This window comes from Oryctolagus cuniculus, chromosome 7 (genome assembly GCF_964237555.1).
Source record: "Oryctolagus cuniculus chromosome 7, mOryCun1.1, whole genome shotgun sequence".
NCBI lineage: Eukaryota > Metazoa > Chordata > Mammalia > Lagomorpha > Leporidae > Oryctolagus > Oryctolagus cuniculus.
This window is the reverse complement of record NC_091438.1, coordinates 13,521,487-13,541,615: the sequence shown is the minus strand read 5'-3', so window position 1 is coordinate 13,541,615 and position 20,129 is coordinate 13,521,487. Positions and strand designations below refer to the sequence as shown.

The window sequence follows — 20,129 nt, the reverse complement described above, 5'->3', positions numbered from 1 at the left end:
TTCCAAGCAGCACTCTCCAAAGTTTTTTATTTCAACTCTGAAATTTTATTATCCAAAGTGTATGATTTTTATACAGAACAAAAGTAAAAGCAGGTCTCAAAATCAGCAAAGAGTTTGTAAAATTTCTGCAGAGATTTTCACCTAAGTTAGGGCTGGTGAAAGTGGTATCCAAGGAAAAACCTAGATGACTGCTGATTTGTCTCTTGGCATAAATTACCAGGTGGTTTGTTCTGGAGGTACTGAATAACTTGTCATCATCAGTGGTCAGTTGTTGAGAACCAATTCGAGTTGTCAAACAAAGCAAAAAAAATTTTTACATGTTTTTTGTTGCATTGTGGCATTTTACTGAAGTGGCATTTATTTTTTTCTTCTTAGTAATTTCTTTTTGTTTTGAAATTTTTTCATTTCTTTTTAACATTTTCTTATTTAGAAAGATAACTAACTGAAATGGTATTGTACGTTGTTTCCTTAGTATTGCTTTTTTTGTTTTAAGTTTTAAATTTTTGAAAAGTTGTTAAATTTTAATTATTTGGCATTTTCTCTATTAAATGAAACAGTGAATAGGAATGACATTTACACTTGTTCTGAATAATTGTTTTTCTCTTTTGTCATTTGTAAAGTATAATCATTTTTAAATTTAAAAATTTTTAGCATTTTTGTATTTACAAAAACACTGAACTGAAATGGAATTTTACTTGTATTTGCTGAGTTTAAATTTTTTTAAAAATTTAATTTATATATATTTCTAACTTTTTCCTATTTAAAAAGTTACTAAAATGAAGTGGCATTTTAATTTTACTATTAGTATTTTCCTATATTTTGTTTTTTATGGTTTTTTAAGTTTTTAAAATTTTTAATTTTTTTTTCAGTATTTTACTTTCAAAAACACTTAAATGACATTTTTTCTAATTTTTTCTTTTTAAATTTTTAACAATTTTTAAATTTTTAATTTTTTTTAATCTTTTTCCTTTTTAAAAAAACAATGCAGTACCATTTTTCTTTTCTATTTTTACTAATTTTTTTTTTACTTTTTAAATTTTTCATTTTTTTTTTGAATTTTTCTTTTTAAAAACACTTAACTAAAACAGGGAATACATATTGGGACCTGAATCAAAATTTTTGAGATTCCAGTTACCCTCCAGGACACTGGAGACTCTTCTGGGCCTGGACAGCGATATCTTAATGAGAAGTTGTAGATTTTAGGAGCCCAAGATGTGCTGACAGGATGTCTAAGGCAGCTGTTACACTGAGAGGAGGCACACTCAGGTGGAAACATAATTCCCTCCCTAGGATCCCAATTTTCATGAAAGGAAAACAATTGTGTCATCACAGGCATGACAGACAGTGGAAGTAAGAATGGTAGCTGTGAGAAACAGGTCCACCACAGGGCAGTGGTGCCATTGGCTCGGTTTGTTCTTGGACCAGGAGCACCTACTAAGCAGCGGGCGTCCAGAATCTTCGAGGACTCGGTTTTCCATGTCGGGGGGGGGCAGGCATATGGCCCCTCCTCGTCCTGCAGCTGCCTCAGGCTGGCAGGAACACGGCCTTGCTGTTTGCTGGGGCTCTGGATGCCTTGGCCCACGTCCTGCATCAGGAGCCCCCAGTTCTCCTGCAACACTGAGTGGAGTTGGCAGGACCAGCAGCTGTAAGAGATGAGCGTCCTCGTGACGAGGTCCTGCCTGCATCTGTGCTGCCTGACTCTGGACGTGGAGAGAGGAGTGTTCAGAGAGGTGTCCAGTTCCTTGATGAAGGCTCAGTCCACCTCGCCCACCTGGGCCCTCCCGGCCACACTGCTGCATTCATCACCATGAACTTGCTGTTATCACGCCCATCGATGGCCACCTCCTGGGTTGATGACTGGACCTCCGCCAGGGCCGCTGCTCACTCCCTTTTTGCTCAGGCTCTGAGGGGTCACCCTCTCCACAGTTGTCAGGAACACAGAGGAAGGAGCGCATCTTTAGGATGTACAGATCAACAGACAGCTTTCACCCACTGACCGATGCCAGGGTCAGGGGACCTGATGGGCACACAAGATGTTCTCTGCCTCCTGCGGGGGTGTGGGAGGGAGCACACGGCACTCCCTGCATCGGGTGCTTGGCCAAAGAGTGAGGCTGAGTGTAAAATTGAGGAAAGCATCAGAGATCCTCAGGATGCAGACCCCGAGCCAGACACCTGGCCTGCGCCTTCACACAGCCAGCGTTCCCATCATGGAAGACAGCAGAAGGGGGAGATGGTTGGGGTTCAAAAGGAGGAAAGAGACCCTTCCTGTCCTTTTGAGCCCCAAAGTCTCCTCCTCCTGCTGTCCTCTATGTGGAACGTTGGCTGTGTGCAGGAGAGGGCCAGCTGTCTGGGTCAGGGCTCACGTCCTGCAGAGTCCGATCCTCTCCTCTGCTCACATGCAGCCTTGTGCGCAGGGCGCTGTGTCTCTGACACTGCCCACACTGAGCTCACCCCTTCCAAAGGCAGTGTGTGCCCAGGGTCCTATGCTGTGTGCTTCCAGCTCCTCCTGACCTCAGATCTCTACAGGAGGCAGTTGGAGAGGAGCCAGGTGGTGTTCTCTCCAGAGCAGCTGTGGAGTCAGGCCTGGGTCTCCTTAGGTGTTTACTCGGATTGGAGTTGAAGACTGTGCCAGCTCTCAGGGAAGCAGCCTAGTGGATAAAAACAGCTGAGGGCAGTTCATGGTGTTGAAATTGCGTTCTTGGTGTTTTGGTTGCTGTTGAAGTGGAGCTCCTGTGGTAGATGTTTGGAAGAGGTGGGGATGTTACAATCAGCAATACTGTTCTGTCCTTCCAACTGTACTTGGGATCTGAAAGAGGGAGAGAAGAAAAATCAAAGGAGAGCTGGGTCAGGTCCAGGTGAGAGCTGAGCCTGCATCTGGGCCACAGTGGGGCAGAGGCCGGGCAAACTCAATTCCAGTGGGGAGACTGGCTGAAGGGGAGCCCTGGGCTGCTGAGAGGGAAGTGGCAGCCAAATGAGCAGAGTCCTGCCCTGAACTCCAGCCCAGCTCTGCAGTGCTGGGGAACCAGGGCCCTTGACCTCTCCCAACCAGGAGAGGGTGATGTCTCCCCACTTCCTCCTGCTCTCTGGTGCATTAGAAATGGATTAGTTTTCTGCAGTAAGCAAACAGAACTGGGAGTGTAACCACAGCACAACTCATGTCAATAGAACAGACACCAGGTTTCTCTGAAGATGATTCCACATCTAGTTACACCTAGGACCATTCTGCTGTGTGCCTAATAGCTCACTCACTCGACTCTGAAGGGAACATTAACTTTAAAACAGGCACTCTTCAGTCATCCTAGAGTTTCCCCATTTTTTTTCAGTTCCCCTAAGAAATTTTCTTTTTGAGAATATCCTGTTTGTATACTGGTCAGAGGGAAGGACAAACATTGGAGAATGAGACCTAAGAATCTGCATTGGAAATTGGCCTAGGAATAAGATCAGATAAAATGTGATTGTTCAATGTATATTTCTCAACCCAATAGAGGACTTGCAATCAAGTGAGTGGATGGTGAACAGCATGTTTTAGGGAGAGAAGTTCAACTGTAAACATTTTAACTTGATTATGAGGGGAGGTATCTTATTTTGTGGGTCAGTTTTCTACATGACAAGGGTTTCTTACTGTATCTTCTATTTCAAATTATTGATCCAAACAGAGAGGTTACAGTTCTACCCTATCTGAACAAACAGAAATGAGCTATAATCTGTGCCCAGTGTAAGAAGGAATGCGTACATCTCAGACACACACACAGGATTACCTCTGTCTAGGCGTGAAGGCCCAGGAATCTGAAGGTCAGTGCCCACATGTTGGTCTGTGGTTTTCCCTTCATCTCCTGGCCAGGGAATCGGCACGCAATCTTCCTCTCTGTGGGCTGTGGTTTGCCCTTCATCTCCAGGCCAGGGAACCTGCAGGCCAGTTTGCATTTCCTGGGCTTCCATTTTCCTTTGATATCATTTTCTTTTGGGGTACTTGGGACATTGCTGGGGCTGATGCTATGACTCTCACACTTGCTGGTGATGGGATTTTCGAGAGGACCTCCCTCCAGCTGGGAGCGGGTCTTCCTCTCAGGGGCAGCAACAAAACTCAGTTCTGAAATAGAACCACAGCCGTCAGGATTGGTATTCATGCTCTCTCTCTGGCAGTCAGGCCTGCAGCAGAGGGACAACAAGTAAGGAAAGGGGCCCTGGACAGTCATGTCCTGCACAGACACTAAAATATTTTCATTCGGGTTGATTATTTTTTTTTTGACAGGCAGAGTGGACAGTGAGAGAGAGAGACAGAGAGAAAGGTCTTCCTTTGCCGTTGGTTCACCCTCCAATGACCGCCACAGCCAGCACGCTGCGCATTTGGGTTGATATCATACATATTCACTGATAATTTATCACTAGGCAAAAGTAATAAACATGGCTCAGATGATCACAATATTCAACAAAGTGGGACTAATAAAACACACAGCTCTTAAGCTTTTAAGGCACAGAAACCACACTGGATATCTGTTGAAGGTTTGGGGAAAGGAGCAGGATCATCTCACCTGGAGGGCATTGTAATGAGAGACAATGACAGGGGACCACTTACAGCTGGAATGGACAACACTAGCACAAGAACACATGCATTTCATACATGCACATGCTTTCCTGAACATACACCAAGCACATCGATTCATAGGATATATGCCTTCAGTGCCTGCCATATAGATAATAATATACATGATGTGGCCATCACTTTTCTGGTCAGTTGAAGGGGGAATATAGTTACAGGCACCTGAAGAATGGAGAGACAAGCTAAGGTGAAACACAAAAGTCAGGAAGAAATCCCAGGTGGGCTGTAAGGCATTGCTTTGGTCTAGCACACACATCTCCCTCCTGAGACAGTGTCTGTGCACTTGCCTTCCTCCCCATGACTGCCCAGCCCTGGCACTGGGTGTTTCTGAGACAAAGCCACACAACCACTGGTCAGTGGCAAAGACAAGTTCAAGGCCTCACTGGGACCCTGACTGCAAAAAGCCTGAGGGGAGAGACCAGGAATTTTCAGGCCATGGGGCACTCCTGAGCTGGAGTTCTATCAGAGAACATAAATGAGGTGCTGACCCTGCTCAGGGATGAAGCACACCGATGCCTTCCTAGTGGGAAATGTTGTGCAGGGCCTTTAGAAGTTCTTGTTCGCAGAGCAGAACTTTTCTGTCCCCAAGGTAGGGACAGAATCTCCACTAGGACAGTGAGGGTTGCATGGATCATGATGGCACAGGGTCTAGCACAGCACAGATGCCCATGAGAGTAGCCTTCATAGCTGGGTGTGAATCGCTGTGACCTGGGATGACTCTGCACATCTCTGTACCTCTGTACAGAGGAAAAGCACATGGTCTCACCAAGAAAAGGTGCCTGCTGATCTATAGCACTGGGGGGAGAACTGTCACTGCCAATTCTACTGCAGAACACTGAGAAACATGGAAGGGCATCAGGATTTCATGATTTTCCTACAGAATGATTTGATGAGTGAAGGTTCCTCAAACCCTAAAGATTCCTGCAGAGAGAAAGTGTAAAAGTTCATTGAAGCTCAGATTGAAGGAAACTGGACTTTTTCTCTGCCCCTCCCCATGAACCCATACTCAACAAGAGGCACTCTGCTTGTGATGACATGAGGGACCCCTCAGCCTCACTCAGATACTGAATAGATTCCTGTCTTGGTGCAAGATTATGGAGGCTTTGCATGAGAAAAAAATGCCGAGTTTAGACACTGGATTAAAACTACAGACCTCATATGAGCACAAATCAGTGCTGTGAAGCAGAAGATGCAAACCACACCATGGACACAGGTGTGGGACTGGACTGCTGTGGTTAGCACCACGCTGCTTCAGAGAAAACAGAGTCTGCCGACCAAGGATACCCAGTATCAGATAACTAAGGAAACATTGTACAGACTGCCAAAGCTTTAAGCCTGAGAAGTTTGGAGGATGCTGTTTACAATTGCAACTGTTGTTAAAATTAAGAACATCACAGTGACTTGTTCAAGAAGCCTCTCCAAGAGAGATGGTGGTGGCTCGGTGTTTGCCATCCTGCCTTCCCATCCCCTCCTTCCCTGCCTTGACGTCAAAAGCTGCACCTTGAAAGTGGGCCTGGTGACAGCCAAGGCATTCCCCCATTTGATGACTATGAACAAACTCCACCCAAGAGCCACATCCAGTCTGAGATAAGTCCCCAGGGCCTGAGTGCACAGTGGTCTGTCTCACCCAACACAGGTGCAGCAACCCAACACTACAGAGGCCACGTGGGAGACCAGTGGAGTGTTCCCGTTCACAATGGAGCACTCACTGTCTCCAACAAGAGCAGAGCAGACAGGCTGTTTCTCCAGTGAGGACCAGGTGCTCCTAGAATGGGACCAGTCAGAAGCTTCCGGAAGAAGTGCAGGAGTCAAACATGTACCGTGAGAGTCTTGTGAGACATCTTGATCTTCAATCTCTGGAATCTCCCTGATGAGACTGGAGGGAGGGAAAGGTGGGTGAGAATCATAAAGGGAACAGAAAGCCCCTTTCCAAGCAGTTCCAAAGAGGCAGCTTCCAGAAGTGGCTGGGCTGAGTAATGGGCCACCCACAACCTTGTCCCTATCTGGGGAAGACTGGCTTCTAATTCCCTAGTAGTCCATGCCACACTGTCTGCTTGCCTCCGAGTTACCTGGATGTGTATCTCACAACTTGCTCTTGTACCTCCACTCCATGATATTGATTTTCTGCAAACAAATTCAGAGAGAATGACCAGGTTAAGCAGGTTTTGGGTCAGATATGAGTATCCGATGGCCACTACTACCAAGGGGACAGATTGTTCTCATGTGAGAACAGGAGACTGTGACAGAAATCCTCCAGGAGGACTAAGTCAACATCAGAAGATGGGCTTGGTGAGCCATCCTGGGCAAGGGGTCAAATCTCCCTGTTCACAGTTGGATCACCATCTCAATAACCTCTGTGCAGAACCCTTAGAAACTGCCTGCAATGGTCCTCAGGGATTCTAAGCTCACAGCCCAAGAACTTCCTAGGAGGCAAACTGCAGTTGTCTGGCTGCTCTCATTAAAGGACCCAGGTTGCTGACTGTGGAGAAGAGGTAGAACACTGGGAGAGAGCTATGCATGGAGTCTGCATGCCCTGGAATTGAAACCTGTTTGATGCCACACAGAATCTTGGCTATTCTAAGAGTTGCTCATGAATAATCTCCCTCTTGTCTATGGGAACAATACAAGCAATTCAAGAGCATGTATTTCTGGATGAACTCTTTCCTAGTCTATTCATCTTCTAATGGAAACGCCATTGAGAACATGAATGATAGCGATGCCTATATGGATGCTGTGGCCTGGACAAGCATGGATGTCAAAGGGCAGAGCTGAGGTTTGTGATTGAAGAAAAAGTAAGCACGTGGCGACAGTGATCCTCCAAGGTTCCAACCAGGAGGGAGCAAACACCACCGGGGCACATGCTGCTGAGCTTGCTGTGAAATGGTCACAGCTCTGTTCCATAACAAATAAACAATATGAATTCTAAATCCTGCTTACAGCTCAATTCAGGATTTTGAGTCTACAACCACAAGTCTGTAGGTCTGGCACGTAGCAATGACTTCACTCATCCTCAGTGGGGATAGGAGTACAAGGACGGAGCAGTCACCAGGGACAGAGATGAAGGTTTACCTGCTCTCAAAAGGGATCATTCTGTACATAAACTGCCCACCAATCTGCTCTGGCTTTCTGAGCATAAGCAGCTCCTGTATGCTTGCAGTCAGACATCCCAGGCACAACTGGAGCCTAGAAACGTTCATCCAGGGAACTCTGTTCTGTGAAACAGCAACCACTTTCGACAGAAATGCAGATGGGCATGCCTCACTGGGACCCTGAGTGCAAAAAGCCCGAGGGGAGAGACCAGGAACTTTCAGGCCATGGGGCACTCCTGAGCTGGAGTTCTGTCTGAGAACCTCAATGAGGTGCTGACCCTGCTCAGGGACGAAGCACACCGATGCCTTCCTAGTGGGAGATGTTGTGCAGGGCCTTTAGAAGTTCTTGTTTGCAGACCAGAACTTTTCTACTGATATTTGAAATTCTCTCAACACAATTTGTTACAGAAGAAAAGTTTTAAGTATGAATACCCATAGCAGCCACATCGCTGGCATGTCTGCTGAAAACAAGTGGACTGAGCCTACAGACAAGGGCCAGGCAAAGGAGTGATCTATGATTGCAATGCACACAAGGTGGGGTGACCTGGGAGAGTGACCTTGTTGAGCCTCAGGATCCTCTCCCCAAGGTGGGGACAGAATCTCCACCAGGAGAGGTCCAGTAAGGGTTGCATGGATCAGGATGGCACAGGGTCTAGCACAGCACAGATGCCCATGAGAGTGGCCTTCATAGCTGGGTGTGAATCGCTGTGTCCTGGGATGACTCTGCACATCTCTGTACCTCTGTACAGAGGAAAAGCACATGGTCTCACCAAGAAAAGGTGCCTGCTGATCTACAGCACTGGGGGGACAACTGTCATTGCCAATTCTACTGCAGAACATTGAGAAACAGGGAAGGGCATCAGGATTTCATGATTTTCCTATAGAATGATTTGATGAGTGAAGGTGCCTCAAACCCAAAAGATTCATGCTGAGAGAAAGTGTAAAAGTTCACTGAAGCTCAGATTCAAGGAAATTGGACTTTTTCTCTGCCCCTCCCCATGAAGCCATACTCAACAAGAGGCACTCTGCTTGTGATGACATGAGGGACCCCTAGCCTCACTCAGATACTGAATAGATTCCTGTCTTGGTGCAAGATTATGGAGGCTTTGCATGAGAAAAAAATGCCGAGTTTAGACACTGGATTAAAACTACAGACCTCATATGAGCACAAATCAGTGCTGTGAAGCAGAAGATGCAAACCACACCATGGACACAGGTGTGGGACTGGACCGCTGTGGTTAGCACCACGCTGCTTCAGAGAAAACAGAGTCTGCCGACCAAGGATACCCAGTATCAGATAACTAAGGAAACATTGTACAGACTGCCAAAGCTTTAAGCCTGAGAAGTTTGGAGGATGCTGTTTACAATTGCAACTGTTGTTAAAATTAAGAACATCACAGTGACTTGTTCAAGAAGCCTCTCCAAGAGAGATGGTGGTGGCTCGGTGTTTGCCATCCTGCCTTCCCATCCCCTCCTTCCCTGCCTTGACGTCAAAAGCTGCACCTTGAAAGTGGGCCTGGTGACAGCCAAGGCATTCCCCCATTTGATGACTATGAACAAATCCACCCAAGAGCCACATCCAGACCGAGATAAGTCCCCGGGGCCTGAGTGCACAGTGGTCTGTCTCACCCAACACAGGTGCAGCAACCCAACACTACAGAGGCCACGTGGGAGACCAGTGGAGTGTTCCCGTTCACAATGGAGCACTCACTGTCTCCAACAAGAGCAGAGCAGACAGGCTGTTTCTCCAGTGAGGACCAGGTGCTCCTAGAATGGGGCCAGTCAGAAGCTTCCGGAAGAAGTGCAGGAGTCAAACACGTACCATGAGAGTCTTGTGAGACATCTTGATCTTCAATCTCTGGAATCTCCCTGATGAGACTGGAGGGAGGGAAAGGTGGGTGAGAATCATAAAGGGAACAGAAAGCCCCTTTCCAAGCTGTTCCAAAGAGGAGGCTTCCAGAAGTGGCTGGGCTGAGCAAGGGGCCACCCACAACTTTGTCCCTATCTGGGGAAGACTGGCTACTAACGGTGCAGACAGGATGCAATGTCTTCCATTTGAGGAGGGTCCTTGCTGACCACCTGGAGTAGACAAACTGAACGTTAACACAGGGCAGCTTGCATGTGAGGAAAAATGAAGTGCTCATATGAAGCATGTGGCATACAAATAGCCAGGTAAAACAAAAACCCCACTGCCTTCACTGAGAATAGTAAGTATGTGTAGATATATAATATTTACACATGAATCAACTACAGCCAAATATTAAATGTTATTAGATCTATGTGCTTGTAGACTTCTTTATGCTTATTTGTACTGCTTGAAGTCAATGAAAAGTAAACAGGCAAACAGAACTCTCATCTTCTTGGAGAAAGAGTGTTAGGTTTGAGGTGATAGGTGAGTAGCAGAGATATTGAAAGGGCATGGAGACAGAAGCAGAGAGAAACAGAGGATTTCCTCTGTGATGAGGTCATTAGGGACTCAGCCTGGAGAAATGACTCAGTTGGCCCACTAGTACCCATGATTATTTGGAAAACAAAAACTGGCTTCAACAGATTTATGTAAATTACATGCAGAGTCATTGAATTCCCCTTGTGGGATACTGGAGACTATCACAGCTTTAGCCGTCAGTCTTATTCTCAGTGCTGAGGCACTAGTTTCTGTCGGGTGGTTTCACGTGATTAATGGGGGGCAGAGAAGCTCATGAGAAGAGGAGACCTGTGAGCAGCACCCTGCCCTTCACTGCACGTGAGAGAGGGGCAATGATGGCAAGGAATCCCTGGAGAGGCTCCTTCATGGAGTCAGCCTGCTGCAGGTCACTACGTGGAAAAGGTAGGGAGAAGTGGAAACCCAGACTAGTACCCTAATGATGGCAGACAGCAGTGCTGATGGGGTACCGCTGGGTTGGCTCAATGGATGGGAGATGCACAGTGGCACTGCTCTTCTTCTCTGGACCTGGAGTCTGCCTGTGTCAGCACTAAGCTCACTGCCCAGGGTTCCTAAGACTCACCTGGTGTGTGACAGGGCTTGTGCTTCCTCTTGCACTTCATCATTGTCATGTTCCTTTTCTGCAAAAGAATTCAAATAGGCACAGTCATCTAGGATGATCCCCTCAAAGCCTGTACAATGCGCTGTCCAGCGCCAGCACAGCACACCAGTATCCTCAGTGTCACTGCCGACTCCTCAGATAGGAATTGTCTAGAGGGTGGAGGTCATTTCTGAGGGAACTAGCTTGTTCATTTTTCTTTGACACATGAGGTAAACCTCCCTATTCCTCCAGTCATCACACCAATAATCGCTGACCTGATTCCCTACAGAAATGAAACAAATTTTCCCAAGTGTGGGTGCTGTAGCATAGCAGGTAAAGTTGCTGCCTTTAACCCCAGGATCCCATGTGAATGCCGCTTCAAGTCCTGGCTGTTCTACTTCTGATCCAGATCCCTCTAATGCACCTGGGAATGCAGTAGAAGATGGTCCAGTACTTGGGCCCTGCACCCACATAGGAGACCTGAACGAAACTCCTAGTTCCTCCCTGGGTCTCTTCCAGTCAATGCCGTTGTGGCCATGTGGGGAGCAGACCAGAGTATGCAAGAGTTGCCTCTCTCTCTCTCTCTCCCTTTTTCTCTCTCTAATTCTGCCTTTCATAAGGTAAAATAAAATCTAAAATAATATTCTCTGGAGACGCTTGGTTCCTAGTGTGATTCCTTTCCATGAGAGGAAGTGCAGTGCCCATGGTTCTCAAACAAGCTATCTTGGTAATTTGTGGTTTACCATATTTTGTGCATTGAGGATAAGATAAAAGGTGGAACAGGTGAATTTTCAGTTCTAGGTATTAGAGTACATGTGTGCAGCACAAGAGAAAACTTGGCTACTCATGGAATCTCTAAGCACAGGTCTCAGACTTGCAGCCTGGGGACATGTCGCTCCCCATCTTCGTGGAGGAACGACACAGGACCCTGCGCTGTTCTTCTGTCTGCTCGGCCCTCCCCGGGTTTGCTGCTTGTCCTTCCCGGGTTGGCTGCTGGTCCTTCCCGGGTTGGCTACCATCCCTTCCACCTCCGTGGAAGGGCGGTTCCCCCTGCCACATTCCCCACTTCCGTGGGGGAGCGGCACACCGCCGGCCGGCTCTCTCGGGGGCTGCTCAGATGTTCCCCTTAGATGTTCCTCATGCATGTTGTCTCTCTCCTCTTTTATAGTCCTCTTCCACCAATCCCAACTCTGCTACCCACACGCCGAGTACGCTGCTCTCCTCCAATCAGGAACAGGTCCCACAGTTTATTGGTTGAACTGGAGGCAGCTGTGTAGAAGCTGTTTCCCTTCTCAGCGCCATATTGTGGGAAAGCAGATGCATAGAATAAGTCTTAATTGCAGTAACTTAGTCTAGTCCGAGATGCTCCCCACAGGGACACACTACTAAAGGAATGACAGAATATTCTGTATGTGTGGTAGGTGAAATGATGCCAACTTTGAAGGGACAGACAACGTGGTTGGGTTCAATGAAACAGGGGGAGTATCTTGACTGCAATGGAGACGAGCATGCTGCTGGCTCTGACAGGAAACAATGTCACATGACAGGGATGGGGGATGGCACATGTGATCAACACTGCAGGGGGCAGACGGGTCTGCTTCATTAGGAACGGATGGCAGAGACAAGCATGAGATGTGCTGCTTAGGTTGGTGTGCATCTGTGACATTCTTCTGGCAATGACTGAGCACTGGAATCTGAGTGACAAAGCCACACAAGGAATGGGAGGACAGCAAGGCTGGATGGGCCAACCACACCTGTGCAACAGACTGGTTGAAAAAGAACAGATGCTGAGAACGTCTCAGACCATCCCATGTCCAGGAGCCCTCTCAGTCAGGTGGGAGTGATGAGTGCAAGGATAGTGCGGGCTCCTTGGCAAGCAGAGGGGTTTGTATCACCTCACAGTGGGGGACTCACCATTTGCATCTGGAGCAGAGAGCATGTCCTGCTGCTCCAGGGAGCACCAGCTGCTCCACGTGGAATGGTCAAGCTCAGAAACGACTGGAGAAATCGAGGGAGTGAGGTAGCACTCGTCCAGTGAGTCATCTGGGTCTTCCTGCTCTTGCTCCTCTGGGAGCTCCCTGCTGAGATGGGAGGGCAGAGACACTGAAGACACGCATCACAGGTACAGAAGTGACTTTGTCATCAGACTACAGGTAAAAATATGTGAGGGATTTTCAAAGGGGGAATATAGAGGGAAACAATACAAAAGGGAACGTTAGGAACAGAGCCATTTCATCATTGGCTGAATGTTTCAACTGGCTGTAGTCACCAGTTTCTCCAGCATTTCGATTCCCTAGTAGTCCATGCTACAGTGTCTGCTCTGCCTCCGAGTTACCTGGAAGTGTATGTGACAACTTGCTCTTGTACCTCCACTTCATGATATTGATTTTCTGCAAACAAATTCAGAGAGAATGACCAGGTTAAGCAGGTTTTGGGTCAGATATTGGTATCCAATGGCCACTACTACCAAGAGGACAGATTGTGAGAACAGGAGACTGTGACAGAAATCCTCCAGGAGGACTAAGTCAACATCAGGAGATGGGCTTGGTGAGCCATCCTGGGCAAGGGGTCAAATCTCCCTGTTCACAGTTGGATCACCATCTCAATAGCCTCTGTCCAGAACCCTTAGAAACTGCCTGCAATGGTCCTCAGGGATTCTAAGCTCACAGCCCAAGAACTTCCTAGGAGGCAAACTGCAGTCATCAGGCTGCTCTCATTAAAGGACCCAGGTTGCTGACTGTGGAGAGGAGGTAGAACACTGGGAGAGAGCTATGCATGGAGTCTGCATTTCCTGGAATTGAAACCTGTTTGATGCCACACAGAATCTTGGCTATTCTAAGAGTTGCTCATGAATAATCTCCCTCTTGTCTATGGGAACAATACAAGCAATTCAAGAGCTCTCTCCCCAGGCCCTTTAGGATTTATGTATCTAAAATCTAGGAGTGTTGCTATAGTACTGACTCATCCTATCACACTGATCATGGTGAATAAGTGTAGAGGAGTTTCTATAGAAGGCTGAATGAACTCTATAACACCTCATATAAATAAATCTATGCAGTTATAGAGAAACATTGAACACTGATTTTGTAGGGAAATTGCTGGATTCAGCTATGTTTTTTGAACTGTACAGGAAGTACAGTATAAAAGACTTTGTGTCCTGGTTTTGAGATGATTGCATAGCTAAGATAAGCTGTCTTAAAGGAGATAGAGACTAGGGATGGAAGTAGGGAAACTAGGATCACAACTTGGCCCACACATGGGAAGTGTTACCCAAAGCCTGCATGGGGATAGAACTCCAGGGATACAGTAGCAGAACAGAATGATATCACGGCAGGTGACAGCAGGCATTATTTCTAAGTTAGAGTGTCTGAAAGGCACTTCCTACACAGGGCCTCTGTATGTTCCCTTAGGCTAGGGTGCAGTGAGACAAACTGCATCTGAGGGGAGGGAAGCTCCTTGACTCTCCTGATGTCTATGTTCAGTGCCACAACCTGGACCCTGACTGAAACCAACTTGCGTCTGCAGGGCCTGTGCTCAAAAGCAACCCTCCACCTGAGAGTCATTGTGTACAAAGAATGGAGAGGCTACCTGGGAGAACGGTGACAGGTTCTTCTTTCTTGTGTGAACAAGCGTGTTCCCCATCTACACCTAGCACATCGTGGGTGTCCTCAGCATCACGAGACAGTTGCACAGTGCCCTCAGGCAGGCAGGAGTCACTCGGCAGGTGGTCAACAGCACCAGTGATAGATGTTTCCTGCTGTGAACTTTGTGGGGTTTCCATTTCATCCACTTCCAAGAGCTCCCTGAGAAGCCAGGTGGGATAAGGATGACAGAGATTAAACCAAGAAGGAAGAGACACCAGGGAGTTGGCTGGTTTGGATGGGGTGCATAAGGGATCAGTCACAGACAGCATAGAGGTGGTTCCCTCCACTCTGGACACTGTGTGGCTGCCTAGGGGGAGAGGGCCTGGGAAGAGATCAGCCTCTGCTCATCACACTCAATACACAGCAGCTAATGAGGAAGCAGCCTCCACTGTCGCTGCATGGCACAGTCACAGCACAAGCACACATTGACAGCCACGCGGGCTGACACCCTGTGCTCAGGTTGGGTTGTTGCAGTGTCCTGCAGCCATGTGATCAAGGTCCCAGGGGCTTGGCAGATTCTAGAGATGTGCTACCTTCTGGGCCTTCTCTTAACCATGTCACAGGACAGCAAACATGGTTTTGTAGAGGTGCTTTTCTGCAGTTGAACCTGGCTGGATTCTTCCTAACTGCTCCCTTTGCCCATTGATTCTTTGCTAGTTTTCTCTGATGAGAACTTCAGCTAACTCTGTAGAAAGCAGATTCGCATCTTCCTCCCTTTTCCAGAAAGCAGAGAACAGAGGTTCCCTTTGTGTGCAGGCAACACCTAAGGCTGTGAGTTCATGATGGATCCTATCAGCAACTAGGACTAGGACAACAGACAACTACTTTAACAGGTGGATTTCCTAGTTGGCAAGGAAGGACTCAACACAATCTGCAGCTGTGTTTCTGCATGCATCTCAACTCCATGACTTCTCGGCCCCTTTTCTGTTCCTTAGGAGACCCTGCGCATCCTTCACCCATTTGTTGCCAGCTCCTAATCATTCACTATTACCTGTCAGCAACAGGTCCTTGTGCTGGTGTTTCCTCCTCTTCAATATTTTCTGTAAACAAATTCAGAAATGTCCAATCAGATATTATAACCCCCCACCCCACTACAATCAAGGTGGCCTCTGTGTGCATATGAATATCTACACATGTGCCAATAGCGTGTTTAGAGAAACACCTTGCCATTCTCTTGTGGTCCACCAGGCTTTGTGTCTCTGCACTTGGAGATCAGAACCATGGCAGATTCTGCCTGAAACTAGGCCAACATCCTTTGCTCCCATATCACTAGAAGTTTCTCAAGCTTCCCTGGGACTTCTGCCTGTTATCCCTCATCCTGCCACTAGTGGGAGTCCAAGGCATGGGTTCTATGTTCCCATGGGTCTCACAGAGAACCTCCATCTGTCATGAAGAAGCAAAGAACCCGACTTCCATCCCTCCCTCACAAGCCCTCCACGTTTTCTCTGCTGTATCATTAAAGGAAATTCTCTCTGTGTTATGAGTTCCCTTCTCAACAGCTTTCCTCACGGAAGTTCTACTAACTCTAGTGCCTGGTCTGGCACTCCCAGGGAGAGGAGGGCCTTTGTCCTATTGGGAAACATACAAAAAACAGCTCCCACCTTTGATGGTTACATCTGCTCTGCCCCAGATTTTTGGTCCATCTAGTGAATGAGGAGAGAGAAATCTTGGATGGAGAAAGCAATCAGCTGTCTACCATTTGAAAACCACACTGATCACAGAGCTGGAGGCTTCCATTCAACTTAGCTCAGTGACTTTGTTCAGCCTAACAGCGGCCTCACTTCACAAGGTCTTTCTGGTCTTGATATGAGGATGGACTCTGCCTCTTGCCCCAAAGGCCAACCACAATCAGGAAGGGAGGAGAGCTTTGGGATACTGCAAACTTGAAAGACTTCTCTGCCCCTATCTGTTTTTCCCAAGCAGAGCTGACCTTGTCATGGCACACATGTTCAGTACCAAGAAGAGCTGAGGCAAATGCCCATGGCAGAGGGATGAATGCATCTGAACCCCTGAGGCTTCTCACATGACAGCCTGTGCCCAGCTTACCTGCTCCAAGCAGGTCCTCAAGGCTCGCTGACAGCCGGACAGCCTCAGTGAGCAGTCGTCGGAAGCCCTGCCCCGTACAGGTCTCAGGGTCATGCACGGTGAGCACGTCCTTCAGGTACTGCTGCAGGATGTGGGCTAGATTTCTCCCCCTTTGGACCTTTGGACGTAACTGGGAAAGTTCTTGGTCCTGATCTTCAAGGATGCCACGGCAATGCCTAAGGTGCAAGCGTGGAGAAAGTTCTAGATGGGAAGGGATGAGTGTTAGGTTCTCTGTGTTTCCACAGATTTTCATAACAATGCCTTATAGAGCCCTCCACCAGCATCACCACTCAGGTTTGGAGAAATACTTGTGCCAGGAAAAGCAAAGGGCAACACAAGGCCTTGCTCCCAGTTTTAGAGAAAGATCTTGTCACAATTCCTGAGATTCCATTCAGGTCATGTTCTATCAAGAGTGCAAGGATTCTTCCTTCCTCGCCTTCATAAAGGTGCTAATTCATTTCCTCCTTCCAGCCACAGGCATTTCCATGTAGGAAGACACACAGTGTACAGTGCAGTGACTGGGAATCATGGTGCACACAGGGGTTACATGGCAAGAAACAAGAATGAAGATCTGGCAGGGCCAAGCTGAGCATCAGTCTTCTATATCAGGAGGTGATGGTGACTAAGGGTAAATGAGGATTGATTGCAAGATGACCAAACAGAGGAGCCCAGCATCCCCTGCTCCTTCGAGAAGACCCAATGCAGCTCCATCTCGAGGTGAGTGCCCACAGAAAAACACCTCCACACTAAGGGAACCATGAGAATACGGGAGGAAGAGAGAACAGGCATAGTGCCACTGACAGAGGACCAAAGCTAACTGGTGACTGGATTCCCAGAAACACAGCCACAGGGATTTCCTGTTGCAGAAGAGAGAGTAAACAGGAGGGCCCCATGGGAGCCCATCCACCTGGACACCTTACTTACAGACTCTCCGCACTTGCAGCTCTGAATTCAGATTCCTCTGCTCCCTCCTTGTTTCATAACATCTGAGACATGGGGCTTTGCTGTAACTCTCTGCCCTTGTTTGGCACAGGCTGGCTCAGTTTTTGATTTGGGCTGCCCACTAGTGACACACATCCCCACCTGCCTGCCCTACACAGAGAGCCTTACCTGAACAGCTCAGCAGACCTGGGCTGCTTTGGCAGGGGCCTCCCCGTGTAGCTTCTTGGTCAACATGGACTCCATGATGTCTTTTTTTATTATTATTATCTATGCATACCATTTCATTTGGGAAATAAACAGTAATTGAAGAGGGAAAAATGTATTTTCATTTTAATTTCTCCTGAAGGGAGAATTTTTTCAAAGTCCCTATTCACTTTTACTTTCATTGTAAAATTGATTTTTAACATTTCTTTTAAAAAATTTATTCATTCATTTATTTTAAGGAATATACATTTCATGAGACAACTTTAGGAATATAGTTATTCTTCTCCCCATACCCAGGGTACCACCCACACTCCCAGCCCAGCTCCTCTTCCCTCTCTACTTCTCAATCTCATTCTCCTTTAAGATGCATTTTCAATGAACTTTGTACACAGAAGACCAACTCTATATTAAGTAACAATTTCAACAATGCGCACACACACCCACACAAGAATAAAAACTGTTTGAGAAATGTTTCACTGTAACTCTCTCTTAATACAACTCATTGAGAACAGAGGTCCTGCATGGGGAGTCAGTGCACAGTGACTCCTGCTGTTAATTGAACAATTAGCACTCCTCTGTATGTTGTCAGTGACCACACAAGGCTCATGACATGAGCTGACTAGGCTATGGAAGCATTTTGAAAACTCTGTCTGTATTTAGACAAGGCCATCAGCAAAGTGGAAGTTCTCTCCTCCCTTAGAGAAAAGTGCATCCTCCTTTGATGGCCACTTCTGTCTGGGGTCCCACAGTGATCCTACATGGAGAACATTGTTTGCCACAGTGCCTTGGTTTTCCATGCCTGAGATGCCTCAGTTCTCCCTTCTGAGCTGCCCCACCAGAGACACCCACACACCTTCCCACCTATCTGCCCCACACAGAGACCCTTACCTGAGCAGCTCTGGGACCGTGGGCTTCTCTGCCAGCGGCTCCTCCAAGTGGAGCTTTTTGGTCAGTATGGACTCAATGATGTTTTTAAACTTCTCACAATCTGGGGAAAGACAGACACGCAGAAATCAGGGAGGTGCTTTTGTAGTCAGTGCCTGCTGAAGACCAAAAGAACTCCAGGGCCAGGCTCCAGATTGAGAGTTTCACATCTGTATTTCATCACCTCACTACATAGCATCTGAAATTTCCTATTTTTAAAAGATTTATTTATTTATTTGAATGGCAGAGTTACAGAGAGACATAGGCAGAGAGAGAGAGAGAGAGAGAGAGAGACTCCATCAGCTGGTTCACTCCCCAAATGGCTGCAAGGTTGGAGCTGTGCCAGTCTGAAGCCAGGAGCCAAGAGCTGTTTCTAGGTCTCCCATGTGGATGCAGGGGCCTAGCCACATTGGTTATCTTCTACTGTTTTTTAGGCCATAGCAGAGAGCTGGATTGGTAGTGGACCAGCCAGAATTGAACTAGTACCCATATAGGATGCCAGTACTGCAGGCAGTGGCTTTACCTGCTGAACCACAGCACTGACCCTGCTATTTCCCAATAAAATGGGAAAAAAGGACTTCAAAGATACAGAAGATGACTTGACAATGTGATTCCACTGGTGTTTACAGAATCAGAGTTCCCAGCCCCTGAGCTCAGACTGAATCATGAGCCACTGGACTCAGCAAGTCTTGCAGCCTCTCAGGTCAAACAGGAACCTGGGGCATGAAGTCGTCACCTTTTGTATGTTTGGGAGCTTGATAAGGGTATAGGACTGTTTCCTTGCATTGGGAAAGATTTCAAGTGTTTGTTATTTCAGACTTAAGGGACCATCTTTCATGGAACTGTGTAGAGTACAATGTATAACAAAGTAAGGCCCTGAGGCAATATGGCCCAATAAAAAGTATAGTTCCTGCTAAATTAGAAACAGCACAATAAGGGCCTCATGGATTCTGTTGATCTTGAGCGATGAATCATACTTGGAGTTGTATAGGAAAGAAGGAGCACATTTTATTGTGACAATCTACAGAGGCACCCAGATAGAACCTATGAATGGGAGAGAAATCAAAGTTACAGAGAAGGTGGGCAATGGGGGCACCCAGGCGAGTGGCCCTGATTCCCCCCCTACACCCTGTGCTCCCACTCCCAGGTCTCAGGCAGCATCTTCCTCTTCTGGAAGAAGAACTTGTGCTCCAGGAGCAGGACTTTTCTCCCAGTGGGGAGGCTGTGTTGTGAGGGTGTTCCCATGGATACCAGAGTTCCAGTGCACAGGAGACTCTCTGTCTCTCTGGAAGCCCATCCTGCTCACTCTGAACACATGTCCACTTCTGGACCTAGGACAGTGCTTTGCCAATGGGAAGTCAACAGAAGCTTGAATTGAGTTAGCCCCAGAAATGAGGCCCACAGTGATGGTATAAGGCTGCAGGAGCTGACACAGACAGGATGATCATAAACATGCACTCAATATGGTGGAGCCTGACCCTGAGGACAACAGGCAGCTCTATGCCTCATCAGGACTCCATGACAGATTCAGCACTCCTGTCACCCTACACCTCACTGCTACCTTGGAAAACTTGCGAACCCTGTGTGTCAGCTTGGGAGTGTGGTCAGGAGGAAATTA

At 47.3% G+C, this 20,129-nt stretch overlaps 1 protein-coding gene across 4 annotated transcripts in view; it reads right to left on the bottom strand.

Annotated features, from left to right (window-relative positions):
• Nucleotides 1-912: 912 nt before the first annotated feature.
• Nucleotides 913-20,129, bottom strand: part of LOC103346266 (putative neuroblastoma breakpoint family member 5) — a 29,899-nt gene continuing 10,682 nt past the window's right edge. For all 4 annotated transcript variants that reach the window (XM_070076827.1, XM_070076826.1, XM_070076828.1 and 1 more), the window contains 9 exons: nt 18,476-18,575; nt 16,403-16,617; nt 15,348-15,396; nt 14,301-14,515; nt 13,048-13,102; nt 12,627-12,793; nt 6,310-10,752; nt 3,759-4,090; nt 913-2,806 (listed from right to left, as the gene is read on the bottom strand). In XM_070076827.1, coding sequence (XP_069932928.1) covers nt 10,691-10,752; nt 12,627-12,793; nt 13,048-13,102; nt 14,301-14,515; nt 15,348-15,396; nt 16,403-16,617; nt 18,476-18,575 — 863 coding nt within the window. In that variant the 3' untranslated portion in view covers nt 913-2,806; nt 3,759-4,090; nt 6,310-10,690. The remainder of the gene's footprint in view (nt 2,807-3,758; nt 4,091-6,309; nt 10,753-12,626; nt 12,794-13,047; nt 13,103-14,300; nt 14,516-15,347; nt 15,397-16,402; nt 16,618-18,475; nt 18,576-20,129) is intronic.